General features: G+C 30.7%; 1 protein-coding gene and 1 pseudogene across 2 annotated transcripts; one reads left to right on the top strand and one right to left on the bottom strand.

Moving 5' to 3' along the window:
- The first annotated feature begins 2,725 nt into the window (after positions 1-2,725).
- Positions 2,726-4,629, top strand: LOC146917284 (U-box domain-containing protein 21 pseudogene; annotated as a pseudogene). The gene has a single exon (XR_015015540.1). The product of XR_015015540.1 is annotated as a U-box domain-containing protein 21 pseudogene (transcript).
- A 6,100-nt stretch (positions 4,630-10,729) lies between these two features.
- LOC146917283 (uncharacterized) lies at positions 10,730-15,583 on the bottom strand. The gene is made up of 4 exons (XM_085719095.1): positions 15,202-15,583; positions 12,434-12,516; positions 11,337-11,392; positions 10,730-11,055 (listed from the first exon to the last, which is right to left on the bottom strand). Exons 1-4 carry the CDS (start codon positions 15,371-15,373, stop codon positions 10,977-10,979), a joined length of 390 nt encoding a protein of 129 aa, XP_085575221.1. The 5' UTR covers positions 15,374-15,583; the 3' UTR covers positions 10,730-10,976.

Here is a 15,583-nt window from a genome sequence, read left to right as displayed (position 1 = left end):
ACTTTTTTTAGGCTATAAATAGGCTTCCATCTTCAACAAATACCTTCATTCTTCACTCCACCTCTTTTCTTCAATTCTCTTCAAATTTTTTAAGTTTTGTAGGAGTGTTTGTGGTGTCATGGCCATTGTTGACCGTTCCTATGAACCCTGCAATTGCATTTCACCTTGTGTGGGGTTCATATAACGGTCAATAGAGACCCTTGACATCAAAGAAAGACACAAAATATTCATATCGTTTTTGTTCGGATTTAATTTTCTGGAAATCTCTTCATCTCTTTTCTTCAAATTTCTTCAAATGTTTTTAGTTTTTTAGGGGTGTCGGTGGTGTCATGATCATTGTTGACCGTTCATATGAACCCTGCAATAGCATTTCAGCTTGTGTGGGGTTCATATAACGGTCAACAGAGACCCTTGACATCAAAGAAAGACACAAAAAAGCGCACAACATCTGGTCCGGATTTTATGTTCCGGAAGTAACTAACAATCTGGTTCGGAAAACATAATCCAGACCAGGGGTATTTTTGGAATTTTTACAGGGCGCGCGAGAAGGCATTAGGGTGGGAAAAGTAATACTCTAAATTTTATATACTTGTTTGATAATTAAGTAGCATTATGAGATGTCATGAAAATATACGAGACACGGTCCAATTTTAATGACTCTGTATTTTAGAAAAGTGTATATGTTATACTCCCTCCGTTTCAAAATACATGTCCAAGTCAATCACTTCACATATGCCAAAGCACAATTTTGACCGTTAATATCTTTAATTATCTAAAGTAAAAAATTATAAAAATTTCATATTTTGAAAATATTTTTCGAGACAAATAAAACAACATCTTACATGCTAATATTTGTATTTATACATTAGTTAAAAAGTATGGTCAAAGTAAGTCAAGTGAATAGTGCACATTGTAAAAATTGGACATGTATTTTGAAACGGAGGGAGTAGTGGATTAGGCTTGCCGGACAAAATATATGATGAGTTAATGTTGGCCTGAATGTCGATCATAACTTGGGAATGAGTCGTGACAAAGTAATTTGTTTCATTTTAGTCACTTAACTTATAAATATAAAAAACTTTGATCCTTTAAGTTACAAAATTTGGACACTTTATTCCTTCCTATTAGGGAGAAAAATGTCATAGTATTAGTAACTTGGGATCAAAATGTCCAACCTTCGTAACTTAAATGACCAAAACAAAACGAAAAAAACTTATGGAAGCTTGTCTGACGTCAGTATTTTAAGTGATCAAAATGAAATCGAAAAAAAAACTTAAAATGACCTATGTAAAACCTATAATTAACTTAAGGGATCAAAATATAATTTAACCTAAACAACATTATTTATTAGGTCAACTCTATAATATTTTATACAATATCAAAACTATTTGACACTTTATCTAATAACTTCAATTGAACATACAATAAACTTTATTTAAAAAGTTACAAGTAAATGCGTAAAAAAAAAATACAATAATAGCTTGTATCTTTCAAAAAAAATAAAAAAATTAATTTCTTGTAATTCAAAGGTTAGACCGGAAAAGTTTAATGTTTATAATAAGTTATTAAGTAGTGTAACCTTATATAAAGTTACTCTTAGAATAATTTTATCCCTCCTTTTTTAGATTTTAGTCTCTAAAAGTATAGAGTACGATTAATTTAGTTTCTAAAGTTAAAGAATTTTTTCTTCAAAAAAAAAAGTTAAAGAATTTTAAAAATAAATTTTAATTGATTTTTAAATTTTAATCTCCTTTTTCAGAAAATTTAAATGACTAATTAACTGATAAAAATAAACAAATATTTTGTGTTTGGTTATGCATTGACCAAAATTAATTTGAATGAATTGATTTTATAAAATTATTCTTTTGGTTAAAAGTGAGTATAATGTGCAGTAATTTATGTTTGGATAGATTCATATCAAAATAAATTAAATTATAAATTTGAATGTAAAGTCTACATTTTTATGTCAAAAAGTTATAAATTCTAACTTCAATTAAGAATTAATTCTAGAGATAAATTTCATTTGAAATGACATCACTCAATCAAAATTTATTTTGTGTTTGACATCACTTTAGACTCCATATATGTAAAAATACATACACACAATCAAAGTTCTTCAATTTTGTTTCTAAAAAAAAAAAAGCTTCAATTATTTGAGGGAAAAGATCTTCAATTTTAAATAGTATTTTAGAATATTTATAAATTTCAAACACTTAAAAAAAAAGATGATTTATATTTCGAGTTCACCAGATTATATATCAAATAAATTTCGACATACAAAATTAACCAATCTTAATCAAAATTTCAACTCAACGGTTGAGATGTGTTGAATAAATCTTATCCAAATCCCAAACGTCCATTACAATTACCTTAAGCCATCTGATGTTTACCGATTCCTCCCTTTGACTGCTAGAGGTGTTCTCAATTTTCCTCAAAAATCTTCAATGGTCAATATTCAAATCATAACTCCTCTTTTATACAAAACTATACAAACATCATTCTCTCTCTTCAATTTTGAATGTTTCTCATTAGAATAATTCCTTATAGGAGGGTCCAACCTTTGAAGTTGAAACTCTCTTTGTATGAAAACAATATTGACCCTACAAGTCAATAGTAACAAACCTCATAAACACATGACACATTAAAATATATTATTTTACGTGTTTCTTTTGTGTATTTTTTGTCTCTATATATATATACATACTATAGACTATATCTATATATAAATACATGAACATACCCATTTGCAAAATCCATTAATATTCATACATGAACATACCCATTTGCAAAATCCATTAATATTCTAAACCAAAGATTCAAACTTGATCAACAGAAAAAAGCATCCTAAAAACAAAAATACCTTCTTTTTTGTCTACATATATATATATATACACATAAACCTAGCAAATTGAAAACCCATCAATATTTTCTACCAAAGTTTCAAACTTGATCAATAACAAATATAGCTTCTTTTTGGTTTCTTTGATAATATTTTTTTTGTTCCTGTCTCCTTAGAAATCAAGGACACAGCAGTACGATCCTATAGAACAGATCCTGTTCAAGTAAAGGTCGTTCTTTGATAATTAAGGTTGTTAATTTCTCTTACAAAAGCTTTTAAGATGGTGTTAGGTTGGGGAAGAAAGAAGAACAAGAAAAACAACAAAGGTGGAAAACCAAACATGGAGGTAGTGATACCAAATCAATTTAGGTGTCCAATTACTCTTGATTTGATGAAAGATCCTGTGACATTGTCAACAGGAATAACCTATGATAGAGAGAGTATTGAAAGATGGTTCAATGAAGGAAACTATACATGTCCTCTCACAAATCAAGTTGTAAGAAACTTTGATATGATTCCAAATCATTCTCTTAGGATAATGATACAAGATTGGTGTGTTGAAAATAGACAAAATGGTGTTGAGAGGATTCCAACTCCAAGAATACCGGTTAGCTCGATCGATGTTTCCGAGCTTCTTTTTCGAGTTAAGGAATCAGCAAAAGGTTTGGATCAATATGGTTGTATTGAATTGGTTCAAAAAATGGAGAAATGGAGTAATGAAAGTGAGAGGAACAAAAAATGCATAGTTGAGAATGGAGCAACTAGTGCATTAGCTTTAGCATTTGATGCTTTTGCTAATGATTCTATTGAGAAAAATGTTATTGTTCTTGAAGTGATTTTATCAGCACTTAATTGGATGTTTCCACTTCAATTAGAAGCTCAAAAATCTTTAGGTTCAAAAGCTTCTTTACATTGCATGGTTTGGTTTTTGAAGCATCAAGATGTTAAGGGAAAAGAAAAAGCTATTATTGCATTAAAAGAGATCCTTTCTTTTGGTGATGAGAAACATGTAGAAGCACTTATGGAAATTGAAGGTGTTAATGAGCTTTTAATTGAGTTCATTAACAAGAGAATTAGTCCAATAATCACAAAATCATCATTGAGGATAATTTGGTACTTAGTTTCATCCAATTCTAATTTCAATGAAAAAATGAAATTTTCATTTGTAGAATTGGGTTTGGTTTCTTCAATTTTGGACATTCTTATTGACTCAGAAAAAAGCACTTGTGAGAAGGCTTTAACTATTTTGGATTCTTTATTAAGCTGTGACTTTGCAAGAGAAACAGCTTATGAAAATGACTTAACAATTCCTTTGTTGGTCAAAAAAATCTTGAGAGTTTCACCTTTGACTACAGAATATTCTGTATCTTCTATATGGAAGATGTGCAAATATGGTGACAAAAATTATGAAGGAAAAGCTTTGATTGAAGCACTTCAAGTTGGTGCTTTTCAGAAGCTATTATTGGTATTGCAAGTTGGTTGTAATGATGAGACCAAAGATAAAGCAACTGAGCTTCTCAAATTGATGAATCCTTATAGGGCTGAATTGGAAGATTGTGTTGATTCAGATTTCAAGAATCTTAAGAGATCATATTAAGTTTGTTATTTCTTTTTGTTTTATAGTTAGATGAATAGTATTATTGTGTTTATGTATACATATTTTTTTGGTATAACAAATGGATTAATGTGATTTGTGTCACGAGGTTCAAAGAATCTGTTTATGAACATATGTAATTTGTATTCTTTTTGTAAATTAATAAGAGTGACATGATCTTTTGGTATCTATGAAATATTTGTGCATGTATACTTTCATCTCTGATATTCAATTATAATTTTACTGCATGACCTCAATTAGAGTAAAAAAAAATACATGTGTTTAAGGTCAAATTCAATGATACATAGGTAAACAAATCTTGAATCATTCATAAAGTTGTTTTTACCATTGAATCTATAAGTCATATGATTGAATCAAACAAGATACGATGAAACTTATTGATCTAATAGAGGAAAAACAAACTAGTGCATGATGTAAAACTAACTTGCTTATATACATTGGACAAGGCAATGTTTAACTGCATTTTGTATTTCTTTTTCGAAGAGACGAGTGATTCTCAAGACCTAATATTGATTTTTGTATGTTTGAAGATTCTCAGTATAATTGATTTTACCTCTATAGTTGATTTCGACTTTAAGTTAGGATTTATAGGTTTTCCTCTAAAGATGATTCTCATATTAAATTTATTGTTCAATTCACTTTTACTTAAACATATTCAAACATAAAATCAACTTCAGGACGCAGTAAAATCAAACACACACTTATTAACTTTAGACACATGATTTAAATTCTTAATAATAATATAATCATTGACGGATACCATTTATTTAAGATCGAGATGAGAAAAATAAATATAAAACTTTCAAGTCACATCCTCATGTGCAAATCTCCGTTAGAAAAGAGAAATGTTGATTACATATTTTTTATTTATTTTTGACATTTTTCAATATACTATTTATGATTAAGTAAAATATTATATTTGCCCCACTAAAGAACTTTGGTCCAATTCTTTAGTGGGGATGACATTGACATTGAGAAAGTACAAATTGTTTCCTCATGATGAAGGTATAATGATACAAAAGTATGGATAAGCAAAAACTTTGGTTTAGTGTCCTATGATTCTAAATTTCTAATTTAAGTTTGAAATCCATAGTGGGTTTGGGTTGTTTTAAATAGTTCTCCAAATTAGAAAAAAGACATGATTGAAGTGTGGAAACAATTGGACATGTTTGGCATGAAAGCTTTCGTATATGAATTGAAATTGTATGATCCTAAAAGCTGGCCTACAAAAAAAAGCTGGCCTGCAAAACTTGGCATGTTTGGCATGAAAGCTTTTATATGTGAATTGGGATCATATAATATTATCTAAATTGAAGGCAATTTACATGTTTCGGCTAATCTGAACTTTACCTAACATAATAACTTTATTGCCTATAGTTTTTTTTTTAATCACAAACTTACCTCATTTCATTCATCACAATACCCTATAATATAGGATGAAGTATAATCAAAGACGTGACAACAGATATATAACAATATTGTTTGAGCTAATGAATAAACTATATTATTAACTTGCCTCTTAATGAAACTTTTTTTTTTTAAGAAGTCAAACTAATCCACCAAAATTGACATCAAGACAATTGAACATGAGACCTTGAAAAGAATAATTTAAGGTCTTCAATCAAACTAACTCAAATTGTTTCCTACCATTATCACTCATCCATTCATGTGTCAAAATGCATGTTTAAAAAGGGGGACAAGCTCCCAACTACTATGGTGGGGCCCCAAAGTTAGAGTGGTGGCATTTTATTCATAGACTAACAAACTTTAAGCATTATGCCAAAGCTGATATGCACAAGAAACATTAATCTAAAAGAGAAAAATAAAGCTGTTGAGAATTGATGAAATTCTCATGTAGCTCTTAAAACAAACAAACACTTACTGATCTTGGGTCCTTGACAATGACATAGATTTAAGACATGCATTTTTCTTTTAAACTTATTATTCGATCTAAGAACTGATCGATCTGAAGAACTAATTCTATCATCCACTAGTTGGATTGAAGGTTCGATTGAAGTCAGAGCAAAACCTTGTATGGATTGACCTAAAACAATAATTGTTAGCACCAGAGGGATTCGAAAATATATAGAGAAGCACACTTTGAGGTTCGAAGCTACTAACTGTAACGCATCAAATGATTTTAGTATTGTCAACTAACCACACTAACCAACTTGAGTCTTTTTAGTGTGTTTTGTCCTAACTTACACGCTTTCTGGACAATTTCCAAAAGGGCATTAATCCCAAATTGATCTAAGTCAAACACGCTTAACTGTGGAGCTCTTATATTATAGATTACCAAAAAGACGATGCGTCTTGTTTGTGTAGGTAATACCAAACAATTCTTATAAATTTTCATTCAAATATACAATCTCATGCTTACACAACTCCCATGATATCTCTCATTCCGATATGAATTTGGTTCATTGATGTGTCATTTTCATTTCAAAGCTTCCAGAAGCCGCTCATTGGTCATGTCTTATGCACCCCAACAGACCAATCCTTGAGGATTTTTAAGAAATACAATTAAGTTGAACTCTATCAAGAATAAGATTTTAAATTGCAGTCACAGTCTTTGATGTTGTGGAAAATTAGGTTAAAATATAATCAATGTTGCTAAAATTAAGCTTGTGATTCAGTTGCAAAGACATTAAGAAAATCTTGACATTGTAGCAACTCTTGCGGCCACACAACATTTTTGAAAATGTTGATTAGGACACTTAATATGAAAGCACAACATGAACTTACATATGAATAGAAGTTGTTTGAAATATTTCATGCATGCTCTACTACTTTCTTGTACCAAACCATGGGCTTACATTTTTATAGGCTGTATTTTTATTGGAATTCCACAAATTTCAAAGTAAATAAATATAATATTTTGATTACATTTTTCATCCATTCTCATTGAAAATTTCTATTTCCATTTTTATTTTTCTACTTTCAAATCACCCTTACCAAACATTCATAAATACATTATACTAAGACCAATCATATTGTAATACGCAACAATTAACAAGGCAATAAAATATCAACAATGATGGAGTTTTAAGTCCAAAACTAGTGTAGTATGAGTGTAGTACTAAAATTTTCAAATACCTTTGCCATTTCACATAGCCGTTTTTTATGCAAATATTAAGAATGTGTATCATGTGATGTAACAAACGTTACAAGGAACAAAAGATAGCTCCAAGGATATGCAAAAGAAAAATATGCAGATACATTGAATTAATATTATAATATGGAAATATGATATGAACATTTGTTTGTATTCACACTGAGAAATAAGCGGTGAAAAAACCCCGTTCACAAGAAGAGCTATTCTATAAAAAAAAGTCTGTCCACAAAACTACATCAAAATCCATACAAATTAAACTAGAATAATCAAATTAATTTATAAATTAATTTTTCCAAAGCAAGGTTGTTGATGAGAATTCAACTCAGAATTTACGAATATTCGAGTTTGATTCTCACTGTCAATATGAAGATCTTGTTGGTTGATAATATTTAACATATTTAAGTTATCTTCAGTTAGGGATCTCGCACATTTCCACAATACTTATTTAGGTCGTTGTTGGATAGAAATCAGACGATCTAACTTCCTATCATGAGTTCCACATTGGATGATATAGATAAACATAAGTTTATAAGCGAGTGTAACTCTCACTTTATAAGTTGGCTTTGTAAAGATAAGTTAGATTCAATGTAAAAGAAAATTAGTAATTATCAAAGTTTATCCAATATTTGTTATGTCATCTGACACTTGTTATTAGGTTAGTCTAGACAGAACAAAAGTTTGTAAGTGAGTGCAATTTTAACTTTAATAGCCGATTTACAATTGAGTTAGGCATCAACCCAGATTTTATTTAATACTTTCAATGTAGGTTATTTTAAAAATCCACTTGAATTGATCTGATGGTGTTTACTTGAAATCTTTGAACGTGTTCCTCTCAAATCTCATGTTCGATTCTCCTAACGTCAATTTTAGTAGATTTGTTTGGCTTCTTATAAAAATATAGATTGATGACTAGGTGAATGTTGAGGAATCTATGACCGTGACATGGAATCTAGATTTATATGAACATTTGTCAATGCTTTGAGTCTTATAACTTTCTTTGGTTTATGGTAGTCTCAAATTTAGATCATTGAATAAGGGTGTTGGTTAAATATAATACTTTAGATCATTGAATAAGGGTGTTGGTTAAATATAATATTAAATATAATACTCTTGAATTTTGTTACCTTTGCCCCTAAAATACGCGCCATGACTTAGAAAATAATGGTAACTAATGAATAAAGAATAGCATTACAACTCATGAAATTTGCAGGCCAAATTAACATAAAGATATATACTCCACCGACACAATAATTTGAAATTTGAAAATAGAATTTAGTGGATTCATTTGCCGTTTTGTTGGTGCTATTTCTACTACTGATTGTAACTAAATCTAGAAGAAGTTCATTTAAGGTCTCACATTTCAACTAAACGTGTTACCTTTGATTTTGATGGTTTTGCTGACAATAATTTTGGACTTTTTACCTTTGAGAATTATATAGGTTTGGGAGAATTTAGAATATGAAGGTGTTCTAGAAAACATACTTTTCAAATGAATTTTGCTACAAATAAAATTAATCATATTGAATGAGTAACTGTCTTTCGACGCCAATATTTTTTCTTTATAATCATGCTATTTGGATACTCCAAAACGGAGACGTATCCGTATCGGATACCGATACTCCACGGATACGCACCCACGAAGTATCGGAATTAATTATTTAAATTTTTAAAAATTATTTTAACGGATACTTATACGATACTCTTCAGATATACAAGGATACTTATAAAATATTTCACATATATGTATCCTACAAAAAGAGTAAAAAAGTGAGACAATGTTGTAAACATTCAGTAGAGATGTGTATGATTCAATTTTAGATATGCATAACTAGAATTGTTTCTCGATGAACCACTTAAAATTATACTTCTTGTGGATGAAAGTAACGAGAGAGGGGTGATTCAGTTAATCAACGTTAGATAAAATTTGTGTTGAGTTCTTTTAATTAATGTTTATTTTCTTCAAGTATTTTTACATACATATAAGTTTTAGTATAAAATTTTTGTTAACGTATCTTAGTCGTATCATATCCTAAATTTTGAAAAATTCACGTATACCCGTATCGTATCGTACCCGCACCTGTATCCGTATATGAGCTTCTTAGGTGTGAGGTATGCATTGTCGTTTATAAGTGACTTTTGAATTTCTTTGTTTACAATTGAGTTTTATCTATACATAAAAGTTAAAACAGAAATGTTAGCAAGTGTCTTAAGGGTACTTATTAAGAAATTTAAAGAAGAAATTTTGACTTGAAAATGGTATATTCAATGCATTGAAAGTTTAAAAAGTAATCTTTTATACTTAAAATTTACCAATTTTTTCTATTTTTTATCGTTAATAAAGGGCACTTGTTAACAAAACCTAAATTAAAAATCGAACTTTTGACAACTTAATGTGCAATAACCCTTCTTGATTGTTTATATATCATCGAAGATTTACTATTGGTTTAATTAGAAATACATTTGGATAGGGTGATCTACTTTTGATTTCTATAAATTTACCGTGACTTTTACTCGTATATCCAATCAAATTAGATCATTTTTTTTATTTTTTTTTCTTCTTAAAACTCATATCTAGCTTAAGGACCGACTAACTCAAGGGATCCAATTTCACCGTTCACTTGCAGATATTTTCTATATCTATTTGTCTTTGTCATACCTTCACAAATATTACATGTCATTGGCTGTGTGCAAAAAATTATTTACTTTGAAAATGTATACAAATTAAATCAGATTTTGAGCTTTTGACTTCTGCCGTTTATAAATAGCATCACATTTGCAAGAAATTGAAAAATACTCGGTAATTTTGTCAAACACACTTTAATTTTATCAAACACACTGCAATATCAAACAAGCACCAAGTGCAAATTTGATATTATGGTTGCAAAAGCACGATAACTCACCATGATTTCGTCAAAACCACTTTGATACCAAACACACACTAAATGTTTATTATGATTCACAATGGTATTTAGAAAAACTATTATATAAAAAGATGTTAGCTTTGTTTGAAGTGCTTAGAAGGATATTTTACAAAGAAAAAGAGTTTGAAGTTACCTATACAGTAACAAAACATGTAAAAAGTGGATTTTATCTCCACTTTTTTATATGAAGAGGATTTTATCTTCTCTTTTACATCAAAAGATAGTAAGTAGAACATAAGTAAAAAAGAAAAATATTTCACCTATTATATATAGGCTAAATCATTACACTACACACAAGTCAAAAGAGTATCCAAATATCACAACAATAAAAAATTGAAACCATGAAAATACAGAGCTGAGTGATGAGTGTGCCATAGTTCAAGGTTTGGTACATCATACATCACAGTGGCATATCCGTACAAACTAAAGATCCCTCAAAAGCTCTCTTTTACTAACAATGACAATATAGATTGTAAAATGAAGCTTCTACTTCGACTTGATTCTCTTCTCAACTTCCTCCATGCTTTGAATATCCTTCTGGAACTTGCAAATGCGGTATATAGCCCTGTCACCACGTCCATGTTTTCATTTAGATACAAAAACAAAGACAATACCAACATTCATTATAGGGTTAAATATGTTTTTAGTCCATCCAAAATTTATATTTCTCATTTTTAGTCTCTGTACGCACTTTTAGGTCCCTACAAATCACAATACCGTGTGTCCTTAAAAAAAAACATGCAATTTGTGATTTGTAGAGACAAAAAAATGAGGACACGACCAAAAACAAAATTCGAAGTATTTGCTCTTTATTCTATTCCAAAAAGACACAGAAATTCACTTTACCAATAGAGTAGGCATGCTGCAATACACAGTATCACGTTTCTCTGAGCTTTGTATGTCTGAGCAGGAAAAAAATGGTCAATAAATAAATGTCTGACACAGCCAGAGTTTCACATTTTATGATTGAGGCAATGTTGTAAATTGCATATCACAGAAAATAGTGGGTTGTTGCAATTCCGCTACACAGCAATGCTATATTTGACAACATTTTGTACTAGATAGCGTATCACGGAACAATAGTGATTTTATCAAATTTCACTACGGAATAGCCGCTATTTAATAACACCAGATTGAAGTCAACAACAAACAACAATTTCGAAACAAAACTTAATGTTGACAAAGTCGTCTATTAATTACTCTAATTTACTATATAAATGTCATGGTGTGTGTGTGTGTGTGTGTGTGTGTGTGTGTGTGTGTGTGTTGGTATGTGTGACTCGGCATCTCTTGCTTTTGAGGCACATTACCATCAAGCCAAGCAATAAGGAGATGAAGATTGAATCGAAAAGTTGAGAATATACTCCCTCCGTGTCAAAATATAAGCAAAATTGACTTTTTAGATTCATTCATTTAATGATGTATATAGTCCATATTATGAACCACATACATCATTAAATGAATGAACCTAAAAAGTAAATTTTGCTTATATTAAAAAACGGAGGGAGTATATAGAAGTAATAAGGACATGAAGGATGTAAAGTTTAAAATGATAACAGTTAAACTTATGTGCAGGGTTCCTGCGATGATGGCCGAAATTTACATTTGATTTTGGTTCTTCCCGGTATTAATTTTGTAACTTTCCAATCATAAAAGTGCATGAAACTATGATAATCATCTGAGAATCCAACAAATCCTTAGAAACATGCAAAGAATGTAAGCAAAGCTGCTCAAACCTTTATTACCAAATGCTTTCGAAGATTTATTTTAATCAAATATTCATAAAATTGCTCAAAATTTTAAACCAGTATACTTGAAATCATTAATCCAAGCTATGGTCTTTCATCATCAAAAGTTAATTAAGCACATAGACAACAATCAATTTACAATGCAAACTATGATTTCTTCAAATAAGCTACGTTGACATCCGTAAAATTACTTACAGTTTTCTCATAGCGATCTCTCTCAGCAGCAGTACAAACATCAGAGGTACACATCAACCTATGCTCAGCCTTCCAGTATATATCTACAAACAAACAACATAAAAAGCATATATGTAAGATCTGTGTAATGTAATTTTGAATTTTTACTGTAACAAGCTTAAGTTGAAGTTGAAAAACGTGGTGGTGTCAGAGTTAGCGTTGAAATCTCAAAATGACAATGGAAAATGAGTAGAGTAGGGTGGAAAGGAAGGCTGGGAAACACATTGATAGTTCAAGCAGTTTAAATATATGGTTAATTACGTTCAGGGGATGGTTGATGACTATCAAAAGGTTTCACAACTCATTAATCATCCACCGAACACAACTAACCACTACTTTGAACATCATTTTAACCACAATTTTCAAGTGTTTAAATATACATATATCAACTAACCATCCAAATTATGTTCAAATATACATGATTATCAGGTGTTCAGATAAACATGTTATTCATTAAATACAATTTATTTGTGTTCAAAATTATGGTTTATAACGTTCAAAATTATGGTTAATTGTATTTAGTAGATGTTTAATGAGTTTCAACATCTTGTTATATTCACTAACCATCCACTGAACACAATAGCCACATATTTGGACTGCATTAACCATTTATATTGATGTCGAAATTTGTGTGTCAAAACAACACTCTAATAAAAAGCTAAAATTAGATAACACAAATTCAGGATCAGCACCAGTAGATCCCACAAAAGTACCCTATGATATATAGATCTTTTGATAAAGTGGACGCCTACCAAACAATCAACAAACAGAAACAAAAAAGAGAAGCAAGAAACAATAAAACCCTCTTAAGCCCTATTCAACTTATGAATCTAGCCACCAACACAATTCATCCCAAGTTTCAAAAAAAATTCAAATTTCACTACTAACCACATACCCAGATAAATAATCATCCCTAAACTATCCACCACAAGCTGGTGAAAAAAAATTGTTATCAAACAGGTCTATTTTGGTCATATGAACTTGTAATCTATAAGCCATCCGCTACAAGCTAGATTTTGGCCTTTCCAAATAGAATCTAAGTGGTGGAGTTAGCGTTGAAATTTTGACAACGGCAGCGGGAAGCGGTTCAAGCAGAGAGGATGTTACATGAATAAAGTGTTAGATATTTAGTTTATTTTAAATAATATTTACCTTACGTCAGTTTACTCTTTTAGCCTTGAGGGTTGTATTTAAACTTGGCCTTGTGCCTCATTTGCAATCAATCAATATTCAACAATTATCTTCTCTTTAAAACCCTAAAACTATCATTCAATACAATTCTCACATGATTTCTTTTTGTACTGAATTCTATTCTAAATCATTAGAATTCCTAGGGACGAACCGATAAAATCCAAGTCTCAAGTGTAGGAATTCTAATGATTTAGAATAAAATTCGGTACAAAAGAGAAATCATGTGGGAATAGTATTGAATGAGAGTTTTTTAGAGAGAAGAAGATAATTGTTGAATATTGATTGATTGCAAATGAGGCACAAGGTCAAGTTTAAATACAACCCTCAAAGCTAAAAGAGTAAAATGACATAAGGTAAATATTATTTAAAATAAATTAAATATCTAACACTTTATTCCTGTAACAGAGGAAGGTTGTGAAACACATTGGGGGAATGTTTAATGCTACTTCAAGTGTGCTGATCTTGGTCTCTTTGTGTCCCCACTCTCCATCCAAGATAATGTATCATATCAATATCTATTCTTTAACATCAATCAGTTATTGATGCGAAAAAAGAGATTAATTTGATACAATACCTTGGATGAAGACAGAGAGAAACAAAGATCAGTGGCAATTGAAAGAGCAGTGGACATTTTTCCATGCATTTCACAATCTTCCTTTCTACCTACCCAACTTTTCCCGTTGTCGTTTTCAAATTCCAACACTATTTGTAACACCACCTCCTTTTTCAACTCCAACTTAAGCTTCTTTAGAGAAATGAGGATTACCACCAGTAGATCCCACAAAAGTACCCGATGATAAATGGATCTTCTCAAAAAGCGAATAACTACCACACAATTAAAAAGAATAAGAAAAACAACAAACCCTCCTAAGCCCTACTCAACTTCTGAATCTAGCCACCAGCACAATTCATCCCAAATTGAAAAAACGATTTAAAATTTCCGCAACCAACCACACACCTCTGTAGCACTGACACTTCTAATCAAAGTCATGAAAGGTGCCTGGCATTTGTCACTGTTTGACACCGACATATGTGAGATTACATTGGATTGTGTCATTTTCTCAAATAATTATCAGTGTCGACGTGTTAGTGTCTGCATCGTGTCGAGTCACATAGCCACACACCCAGATAACTAGTAATCTTAAAACCCCCAAAAGCTTATCAATTGAATCAATTTTCAGCACACCCACCAACCCAAAAGTGAATCTAGCAACCAAAAAAATCCATCCCAAATTGAAAAACATTCAAAATTCCACAAACAACCACATATCAAGATAATTGATCAACCCTAAACCCCCTAAAAACTTCAACAATTTCCACCAATCCACAAACCCAGAACTCAAAAAGCAAAGATTTTTCCACAAACCCATCAATTTTCACACGAAATTAAAGAGACCCATTACAGAAAAACAATAAATTGAATCAATTTTCAACACACCCACAAACCCAAAACTCAAAAATTAAACATTTTGATCCATACCCATCAATTTTCATACGAAATAAAACAGGCCCATTAAATCAAAAGGAAGAAAAATTACCAAGAAGCTGAAACCCAGCAAAGGGGACGATGAAAAGCGCAGGTTGAAGAATAAGCGAAATCAGAGAAGTCAAACGGTTCCTCAAAAGCTTTGGTGAAGGAAGTGTTAGAAGAATCGCTACAGCAGCTTCAATAGCCACCACATAGGTGAGTATCATCCACTGCAATGCCATCGCTTATGGAAAAAAAAAAAAAAAAGCGCTTATTTGAACGGTGGTTTGTTGATTTCTTTGTGATTATCGATCGGTGTTCTCTGTACTTGTCTGAATCGTGAATTCAATGATGTGAGTGAGACTGATTTTCGTTTTTAATTTTTTTAAGATTTTTTTTGGATACTTTTCTTATGGGCTAAGTTAGGTATTTGGCATGAGGGAATTGCTAAA

The sequence above is a fragment of the Medicago sativa genome, chromosome 6 (assembly GCF_051527215.1).
Source record: "Medicago sativa cultivar Bolivia chromosome 6, Bolivia_mono, whole genome shotgun sequence".
In the NCBI taxonomy this organism is placed as follows: domain Eukaryota; kingdom Viridiplantae; phylum Streptophyta; class Magnoliopsida; order Fabales; family Fabaceae; genus Medicago; species Medicago sativa.
Note: the sequence above shows the minus strand (reverse complement) of the source record. Positions and strands in the feature narration are given on the sequence as shown.

Coding starts and splice junctions, on each gene's coding strand:
- LOC146917283 (XM_085719095.1), bottom strand. CDS start 15,373: ATGGCATTGCAGTGGATGATACTCACCTATGTGGTGGCTATTGAAGCT. Junction 11,393..12,433: donor GAGATCGCTATGAGAAAACT/GTAAGTAATTTT, acceptor TTTCCTGCTCAG/ACATACAAAGCTCAGAGAAA. Junction 11,056..11,336: donor GCAGCATGCCTACTCTATTG/GTAAAGTGAATT, acceptor ACGTGGTGACAG/GGCTATATACCGCATTTGCA.